Source organism: Phalaenopsis equestris, unplaced genomic scaffold (genome assembly GCF_001263595.1).
Source record: "Phalaenopsis equestris unplaced genomic scaffold, ASM126359v1 Scaffold000840, whole genome shotgun sequence".
NCBI classification, from domain to species: domain Eukaryota; kingdom Viridiplantae; phylum Streptophyta; class Magnoliopsida; order Asparagales; family Orchidaceae; genus Phalaenopsis; species Phalaenopsis equestris.
This window is the reverse complement of record NW_018165280.1, coordinates 631,601-641,779: the sequence shown is the minus strand read 5'-3', so window position 1 is coordinate 641,779 and position 10,179 is coordinate 631,601. Positions and strand designations below refer to the sequence as shown.

Genomic DNA, 10,179 nt, shown 5'->3' with positions numbered 1-10,179 from the left:
TTAGGCATTTCACATAGAATTGGATAGATATCTGTTCTAAATGAACCATGGATTAATGTATTGTGAAGATATGGTGTACCCTAGTTTCAAGTCAACACCCAGGGTCAATCCTAAAGCCAAGTAATCCTATAAGGACTCTTCTTGAATTCTCTTATAATGATCTTACCTACTAAATGCTAGAGGTTAAGATCATTATGTGGAATTTCAAGTTGAGTAAAAAGAAGAGTTTTGAATTTCTAATGGTGTGGGTACCTTTTCTAATTTTCTAAGACTAGTCAATAGGAAAGTCCTATGGCTAGACCTAGGCTACTAAAGAAGTTTTCTAGACCTCAACCAAAAGTGAGGTCAACAAAGCTCTCTTCTTTGTTGTACACTCACAAACACATTTACACTTCACTCTCCATACTTTACATGGACAACACAATACTCTACTAAAATTCTATTAATCTACTACACATGTTCGACACTTCATAACTTCTCAAAAAACTATCAGGTAACTTCTAAGTTCATTCCAAAATAAATCTAAACTGATTGATTGGGGTTGTAACACTATGATTTCCCTTTATTAGTGTTGAGGCACTAGTGTTAATACTATGATGTTGTACTATAGCACTTTGGCGCTCCAAATTGTGGCGCTAACGTGTCACACTCTGTCTTTTACCAATATTCTTGCATTGTAGTGCAAAGTGTTAGTATTACGGTGTTAAGCTCTCAAGTTATTGGGTCAAATTTAACCATCTTTAGTATCGTGATGTCGTTATAATGACACGAGACCCCATTCATCTAGCGCATCATCATTAAAAATACATCGTTGGAGTACTATGCTCGAGATTTCCTTAATTTTGTTTATTCCATATAACACGACAGAGGTGTAGATATAGTGTTATGTTACTACCTTAAAATTCTCTATCTTCATTGGAATATTCGCTTGTAAAAATTCTTGCCTCAAATAAATTAATTGGTTTAGAAAATATAAAAAGTTAATTAAATTCACACATTTTAATAGTACTTCAGTTCACTTATCATATTCAATATCGACGAACCTTTATCATCACATATAATGCTATGCAATGTAATTATGCAAACACTAAAATAAAATCTAATAAAAGAAACATCTTATTAGTTTACGTGAGGCATTTTAACCAAAAAAAATAAACTAGGTCAACTTTTTGCATCTTGAAGATGTTATCTATATGTTGGCCACTAGAAATTCTTTATATTTATTCAAAATCATTAGCCTCAACAATCTAAATGATAAGAGAAGCTATTTATCGTTATAGATGACTTTTCTAATTATACCTGAATTATATTTTTGGATAATAAGGGTGACGCTCTAAGAGAATTTATTAATTTTATTAGATTAGTTTTGATAAAGTAAAAAGCTTATTGTGAACATAAGTTTAGAGTTTTCATATAGGAAAATTTATGAATGAAAACTTTAAGATTTCCTATAAGAAGTAGGATATAAGACATTATTTTTCCACCTTCATAACACATTACTAGAATGGTGTTATAAAGTAACTAAGAAAATACAAAAATGTTAGATGTAGCTATATCTCTACTTATTGAGTACATATTACCTAAATAGTTTTGATTAGTGGTGAATCATACATATTATTTATTAAAAAGAGTGAATATCTAATCAATCATTAAGAAAATACCTAATGAAAAATGCAAAATAAATAAACCAAACATTTGTTATTTTGATGTAATTGGAAGCAAATGATTCATACTAAAAATGGGTAAAATATATATGGGAAAAAGCAAAATAACAAGTCAACTGAAAGAATTTTAATGGGACATTATCCTACAATATTGCTTTTAGAGTATTCAATATGAGATCTTCAATTATAGAAAGTACAATCACTTTTAGACATAACAAATTAAAAAGATATTGAATTAGAAGAAGATATAATTAGAATGGAATATTAAATTCAATAATAATAAAAAAAAGATTATAGTACTTCAAGCTTACCAAGATATTTGAAATATGTCTAGATTAAAAGAAAAAACTATAATAGATTTATATTGGATGTTAATGCCGAGTCTTTTTAGAAAATAAACTTACTTAGTTTACCTTTTTACCTCATATAGAATCTATAGATATTGATTTTGAATCATGATAATGCATTTATATTTATCAATACACTTACTTATTTTGTTGATTTATATAGTATCACTTCATTTCACCTTTTAAGGAAGAAATTTAACCTTTCAAAGAAGAAATATTATGCACCGACAAGATAATTATAAATTTGACATTATTATAATGATATTCACCACAATATCACCCAAATAGATCCTGCCATCCTACCACAAAGTAATATACTTTCTACTTCTAATGTGACCACAATACACTAATCCGAACTTATCGGCACTTTCCTACCAGAAAATATTACCTCAGGATTCCGCAAGTACAGTTGCCTGCGGAGTTCAATTAACAGAAACCACGCGGAATCTCGGCTCCACAGCTGAAAATAGGAAAAATAAAAAAAAAACTTCGTGCGCAACCCGACCTGAAACACAACCCGATCAATTTCTCGCCACTTTCATAAATTATTTTGCACCCGATGGAGTCGCTAGTGTTCTATTGTCAGTTGAAGAAATCTTTCGCAGCTCTGGACGCATGCAACCCGGATTTTTTGAAGAAATATTTCTTTGGGTTTGTGTTTGGTTTCGATGGACTTTTCAATTATACATCTGTCCTAAATTTTATCATTTTTATATAATTAATTAATAAATATAAGTTATGACATCTAAATAAATTATTTTTGTTTTATAACACACTAATAACAAACTAATAACACACTAATAACTCATAATAATACATAATAACAGACTAATAACACAAATGATTCATAATAACACATTAATAACACATAATAACATACTAATAACATAAGTATACACTCCCTAGCCCGCGATATAACACATGAGGAATATTCCTTGCGTGTTATACCACGGGTTATAATGGCGCCCCACATGTTATACAACGCCCTATAACACTCCCCTAGCCCGCTGTATAACACGTGGGGAATATTCTCTGCGTGTTATACTACAGGTTATAACGTCACCCAACGTGTTATACAACCGCCATATAACACTTCCCTAGCCCGCAGACGAGGGAAATGTATAATTGTGTTATTATGTGTGTTATTATGCGTTATTAGTATGTTATTATGAGTTATTAGTGTGTTATTGTATGTTATTATGAGTTATTAGTGTGTTATTAGTTTGTTACTAGTGTGTTATAAAACAAAAACAATTTATTTAGATGTCATAACTTATATGTATTAATAACTCATATAAGAAAAAATAAAATTTAGGATTAATTTATAATGTAGAAGTTCTTCGAAGCAAAACACATACCAGAAAAAAAAATATTTCTTCAAAAAACCCTAGCTGCATGCGTTCAGAGCTGCGAAATATTTCTTCAGCTGATAATAAAATAGTAGCGATTCTATCAGATGCGAAATAATCTTATGAAAGCTGTCGGGAAATTGATGAGATTGTTTTTCGGGCTGGATCGAACGCTAAAGTTTATTTTTTTCGCTTATTTTCACCTGCGAGGTCGGATTCCACGTGGCTTGAGCTAATTGAACTTCTCCTTTCCTACCCGCAGCCCCCTCTGCTACAAAAAAAAAATATTTCATACGGACACCGCATGCAAAGATGCATGCAATGTCTGATCTACACTGTAGATCACCGCATTTAAAGATTATTTTTTTTATTATTTTGATTGGCTTAATCAAGCTGGACTCCTCCGCTACCACGCTTCCAGATACTTGGCAATTTGCGAATTGAGCCTAGTCTCTCAATCCAATACTTGCGGGTATTTTGGTGATGGCTCGGATGCATTTTGCGGCCTTATGGAGCTCGCCATGTCTTCTCGTGGTCGCAGCCACTCAAACTCCCGCCGCGGAGCTACGGAGGTAAACCTAGGATATTTGTTAGAAGATATTCACGGTTTGTGGTTTGCTTTGATACCCTTTTCCCTAGATTTGAATCCGATGGACCTTTTGATTTAATGACAACGCGTGCAGACAAATTTAAGTGTTACTCATGGGGATTTGAACTTGCTATATCCTTAGGAGGCAACGCGATGCCATTGTTTACGCTGCAATTTCTCGTGGGTTGATTGTTAGCTGCTGGCTAAACCGTTCAAACTACTGTTAGTTTTTGTTGGTTGTATTATTGGTTTCTTCAATCACACTAGGGTTGTCGTAGGACTAATTTGAGTGCCTGAGTGAAGCGGAATTATATAAATCATTCAACTTCTGCGAGATTCAGCTAGCGTTTGTTAACTACCATCTGGTATTGTAACAGTACTTTAAAATTGCAGAAAACGAACAAATTTCTCGAAGTTGTATTACAAACACGCAGTGGAATGAATGCTCATGTGGGTTTATAATTACTAGCCACATTCTATGGTTTGCAGGGTAGGATGAAAATAATCAACTTAAAAATATATTGCTTTACTTTTTGGGCAAGAAGAGTGTAAAAATGGAGTTATGCGAAGCAGTTTTACTGCTTGAACTGTAAAGGCCCGGTGCGGGTATAGTTTTGCTCATGGTGATCTGTTGGTGATGTCAAAGATGGGCATAAGAAGAAATTGGTGAAAGCCGCGATGACAGAGAAAGGTTATAACTTTGAATGTAAGTTAGTGGAGGCCAATAATGATGGAAATGGTAGTGGTGATTTGGGTATAGGTGGAGATGGTGAGGCTTCAAGGAAGCAGTTGGTGGATGGTTTTTGTATCGGTTGGCCACAAATGAAAATCTTATTTAGGCGCTAGAAGATATTGAGAATATGATTTGACGCATTAAACGAAATGAGAAGCCTTAACTATTAGATAATGTCAATGATTGAGCTGTTTGAGTTGAACCAAAAAATAATAAAAGTTAATGAAAATATCATTTGCTAACAATTGGCTTAGATATGTTACATCCAAAATCTTTTCATTTATTTAAAATATTTAAATTGAATAATCTGGTGCATATAATATTGTTATGTGTGAAGAATTGGTTTAATGCCTCATGCAGTAGTCAACGAGTATAATTGAAAAATAAAAAAAGATTTATGGTGCGTTTGGGGCGGTAGTATGGTGTCGCACTTCAATTTTTTTGGCAAAAATGCGTTTTACTTGCGTTCTAAAAATGCTGCAGTTGAAAGCTGCATTTTGACCCGACCCACAATCACGTGCATATTTAATCTCTAAAATATTGCTAAAAACTTGACCCAAATTATATTCAGCGGCTAGTGTGAATAAATGAAATGATATGAAAAATAAATAATAAATATTCATACTAAAAGTACTACATAGGTGTACGTATCGTTCCAAGTAATATATGATTTTCTTTAAAAACCCTAGTATCGATCCCATAAGGAAAGTTGGACTCATTTAAATTGTCTTGCAAAACGCAGAAACAAATTCTATTTAATTGCAGATTAAATAAAAACGAAATGATCGTAACGGTTAAGACTAAATTAAAATAGATAAAAATAACTATGATTAACAGTTTAATAAAAGTAATTTTAACGAGTTTGAATAATATATAAAAATTTTTTCCCTTGCAATGAGATATTAATCTATGTAGGATTTGAATGACTAAAAATATGATGAAGTATTGTGACAAATAGGAACATTCATATCCTTTACCCCCTCTCGGTGTTAGCAAAGAACATTGACTAATTTAGAATTTTTCATCAGCTTGTGTAGTAGTGCTGAGTAGATTCTGATCTCTCACCTCCAGATTACCCACTGCACCCTCTCTATATATTCTACTACGGACTCTTACGATGCAAACTCTAAACCGAATTGAAAAAAAAATCTAGTCTGTCACACTAGAAACGTCAATTCTAAGCATATCAAAATTTATCTCCATATCTATTTGCACTCTCCCTTAGGTGATCACAACTATTCTGCCCAGAATGAAGTGTGACACTCACTAGTTCGGTGAAATCATAGCTCTCCCGGGTATTTTTGTTTCTCAATGGATTTTAACCTCACAAGTGACCAATTTGTAAACTCAATGAAAAATCAGTGAAAATGTCATCACACTTTTTAAAAGTAAAAAGAAATTCTTAAATAATTCTCATTCCACAAGATTAATTCCCAAGAGCAAGTAGAAAGAAAGAGAACTACTCAGATTTCTTGGAGAATAAAACAAAAACACCAAATTTGTATTGAAATCAAAGTTTTAGAAACAAAAACTTAAACACAAATACAAAATACTTTATGTTTTCTCCCCAACACAAATTCTGAAATCTTCTTGAAGAATTTTCCAAACTCTTACTCTTACAACACAAAAACACACTTAAACTCACTCTTAAGCACAAAAGTGAGATTTCCTAAAGCCTTCAAATGTTGCTAAAAAGTCATATTTTTCTTCCAATTCTCGTCTCTATTAATAGATCTCTGAAAATAACCAAGGGTTGCTTCAAACACCCCTTCAAAATTCGGCCAAATTCAATGAATCTTCTAGAAGGAAAGTTACTGATGCTATTGTGCCCGCTGCACCCGTCTGTGGCGCTATAGCGCTAGAGGGCGGCGATATGACACCATATGAATTGCACCATTTTTGCTCATTTTTCCCTCATTTTCTCCAAATATCAATTTTATGTAACTGAAACAAAAAAATATACAAAATACATTATTTTAAAGTGCAATATCACTAAAAATATTCATAAAACGATCATAAAATATGTACTAAAAATAGATAATTTTAAGGTGGATCACGTTTTCCCACCAGACTTGGCTACATTCGATGGCTACTAGAAAGTTGCTGTCAGACTTTTTGATTTTTTTTTTAATAGCCATCGTAACTTTTTGAATAACAGATTTTTCTTCAGCAACTTCACAGTTGCTTCTTCAAGCAACTGCAACTATGCCAAACGGATTCTTATAAAGTTGAGCCAAATTATTGGGGTAAAGCTAAGTAATTTATTTTCTTAGATGATAATATTGGTGGTAGATATTCCCTCTTTGATTACACTTGTACTTTAAAATACAGTCAACATACTTATGTTTACATGATAATAGCATTTCCAAAACAGATATGCAATTAAATATGACTTTGTCAACGATAAAGTTTGCAAGGGGAAGGTTGCTCTGGAATGAACCCATTATTCATACTGAAAGCCTATTGAAAAGTATAATTCTAGTGCTTATTCTATTTGTGGAGATTGATTGCCATAAAGGTTACAATATTTATGAGGTTAGATCTTTTGCTCATACTCTTGATAGCTATCAATTTGCTCTTAACGTAATTGAAAGAACGTTGCTTATGAAATTTGAACGTATTAAGGAGGCTGGATTATTTTAACTTGAAGTTTGAATTCATGCCAAGTAATAATGCTTGATGTCATTACCTGGATCAATGAACTTGATTTAGCATATTTAAAGGTGTATAAACAGCCAATGCTAGTGACAGTTGGCTTATGTCTCATTTCTTTTAGGATAGCTCTTGCTATTAATTCCTTTCAAGGTTGTTATGGAAGCATAAAATTTGGACACGTGTATATTATGTTGAAAGATTTTTTTTACTTTTTTGTTGAAGGATTTGAAGGATTAGGTGACTTATTTTCGATGATGTAGCGTTAGTAATGGTGGACTGTGTGTTAAAAATTGTGGACTGTGTGCTTTTAAGAAGCCAAGCTCCTTTTCTTTTGACAACTAATTTTGAGAGTCATGACGTTTATTTGCCAAGAATATGTTGTTGTTGATCCTTAAGAACTCTTGTTTTCAGGGATTTGTGATTGATTTTATTTTCCTTGTGAAAATTGGTTTCAATCGGGGGTAGCTTAACACTTGCGGACGTTTCAATCTGAAACCATTATGATAGAGGCAATCTCTTAGTTCAAGCATGAGGCTTATTAGATTGCTATTTCTTATTATTTACTATTTTTCATCTTCTTTGTTATTTTCCTGGTTCTTCCAGGGCTGCCCGCATTAAATTGTTATCAATTTGTATGCAACATTACCATTTTGAAATCAAAATTTATCGATGCTTTTCCTATTCACATCCTAAAAGATTTTTATCCATTCATGACATAGATATAATAGTTATTTGGAATAATAAAATTGCAAACCTGAAAGTGTATATCACTTTCACAGGACAACAAAATAAGCACGCATGCCAACAATAAATATTTCTATTAAAAAATTTCAAAATTATTGTTTGCCTCTTCAAGCGCTCTTTTCAACAATCTTACACAAAACTTTCTACTCACACGTGCGCACGCACCCGCGTATGCACACAAATATATATTTATATTTATATAAACACACAAGAGCTAATTTTGTTGAAATTGAAAAGATACATAGAGGTTGTATGAGAGGACCCAAAAAAAAGTGCCCTACTCATACGATACATCAGACACTAGTATCCTAAAAGGATGAAACATAGATAAAACACAAAAAAACAAAAATTGCAGGAAATAAGCTGTTAGGCACGAGCCAGTTTGGTCTTACCTCTGCCTCTGGTTCTATCAACGGAGACAACTAACAAATTGCTGAGTATCGTTCCATTACCCGAAGTTATTAGAGTATCATCCATTAAGTTCCTAAGCTCGGGTGTGCCTTCATTCTTCTTTTTCTTTCTAGATGTGTATACTTGTCATTCCTCATCGGAGGACTGGCTCATCTGATCGGTGTGATCAACAATCAACAGATTGTTGGGCATGTAGAGGAGAGAATGAGCCCCCAGCTCCTGACTAGTAGTAACAACATTCGTATTCTGAAGAGACGGTAAGCATGTCTCTTCAACACCTGATGCATCCCGGGGATGTGGAACTTCAATACTATCCTGATTATCGGACTCAAGTAAACCATCTGCCAATATATCAGTCGGAAGAATAGACAGTCGGAAGCGGAAGAATAGAGACGGTACTGTCTCTGGTAGTGGGAGGGGGAGGTGACATCATGTCAACCGGTGTTTCAATAGTCCGTGGAATGCACTTAGGAGCGAAGGAGGGACAGGTATGAGGTGGGGCAGATCCAAATGTGTTTTTACTTGAATGTTTTAAATTTGGATGCAACTGATAACATTGAGAAGGAGAATGTCCAAACATACAACAGTGGGTACAATAAAGTGGTATCTGTTCAAGTTCTGCTCGCTGCCAAAATCCCTGATGTTGTGTGCCAATCCATATTTCTCTCGGAAAAAGGTAAAGTAATATCTTTTTCTATCAAAATTCTGGCTTTTGAAGGCCGAGTCAGATTCACTGTAGGCGCGTCAGCTTTGAGGGGTTTACCGTATACCATCTCTAAAGCGAAGAGAAGCTCTTGATAAAAAAAGTGGATCTTCAAACTTGGCAAGCGCAGCAAACAAGAATGGTAGGAGATTCAATACGAGGGTCAAAATCCACCGTCCATTTTAAAACATTCATCACCTGGTTTTCTATTCGAAGAACTCTTCTCGCAAACAAATGAGTGTAGTCTTCGTCGTCATTTGATAATTGAAGAATGTGACGACCATCCAATTTACCGATCTTCCAACCCTCTTTCAGCTTCATTTGCTCAAAGTCCTTTCGAATTAACTTGTCCTTTCGAATTAAAGTCCTTTCGAATTAACTTCAGTGTAGGGTCTCCATAAAGAAACTTATCTACTAAGAACAGTTGGCAGGACACAACTTGGGTGGAGATCTCTGCCTCAGTGAGAAAGATTGCAGGTTTGCCGTTTTTACGGGAAGCTTTTTTGAGAAATCCGGTTTCAATGCTAAGAGCAAAATTGTCGTGGTATCGTTGCGGAAACATATTCGAAAGAGGGGCGAAGACGGAGTTATCACTGGCGAGCGCTGCAGCGTAGGAACGTCCTAAAGCCATTTCTTCAGCAAGCTGACGCAGACGCAGGCAGCCACGAACTCTGGCCAGCGGTTGACAACGCTGGCGAAAGGCGAGTGGAAACGAATCGCTAGGCGACGCAGATGATGGCGCTGCGATGCGTGGAAGAAGACGCAGCAGGAGTCACATCTTCTCCGCCGCAATCAACGACGCCAACGCACAGACGCGTGAGAGAGTGGAGATCAGAGCAGCAGCGACAATCGAAACACTAGGGTTTGCCATGGGGCGGAACCCTAGCAGAGCGGCGGGACGACGACATTCATTTATAGATATATTATTTCTAGTATATATATATATATATATATATATATAGAATAACACTACTCAAATTACGC

The 10,179-nt window shown here is 34.6% G+C and overlaps 1 protein-coding gene across 2 annotated transcripts in view; it reads left to right on the top strand.

Moving 5' to 3' along the window:
* Positions 1 to 3,764: 3,764 nt before the first annotated feature.
* LOC110031691 (putative ion channel POLLUX-like 2) overlaps positions 3,765 to 10,179 on the top strand; it is a 140,945-nt gene continuing 134,530 nt past the window's right edge. For both annotated transcript variants that reach the window (XM_020735028.1, XM_020735029.1), the window contains exon 1: positions 3,765 to 3,932. In XM_020735028.1, coding sequence (XP_020590687.1) covers positions 3,844 to 3,932 — 89 coding nt within the window. In that variant the 5' untranslated portion in view covers positions 3,765 to 3,843. The remainder of the gene's footprint in view (positions 3,933 to 10,179) is intronic.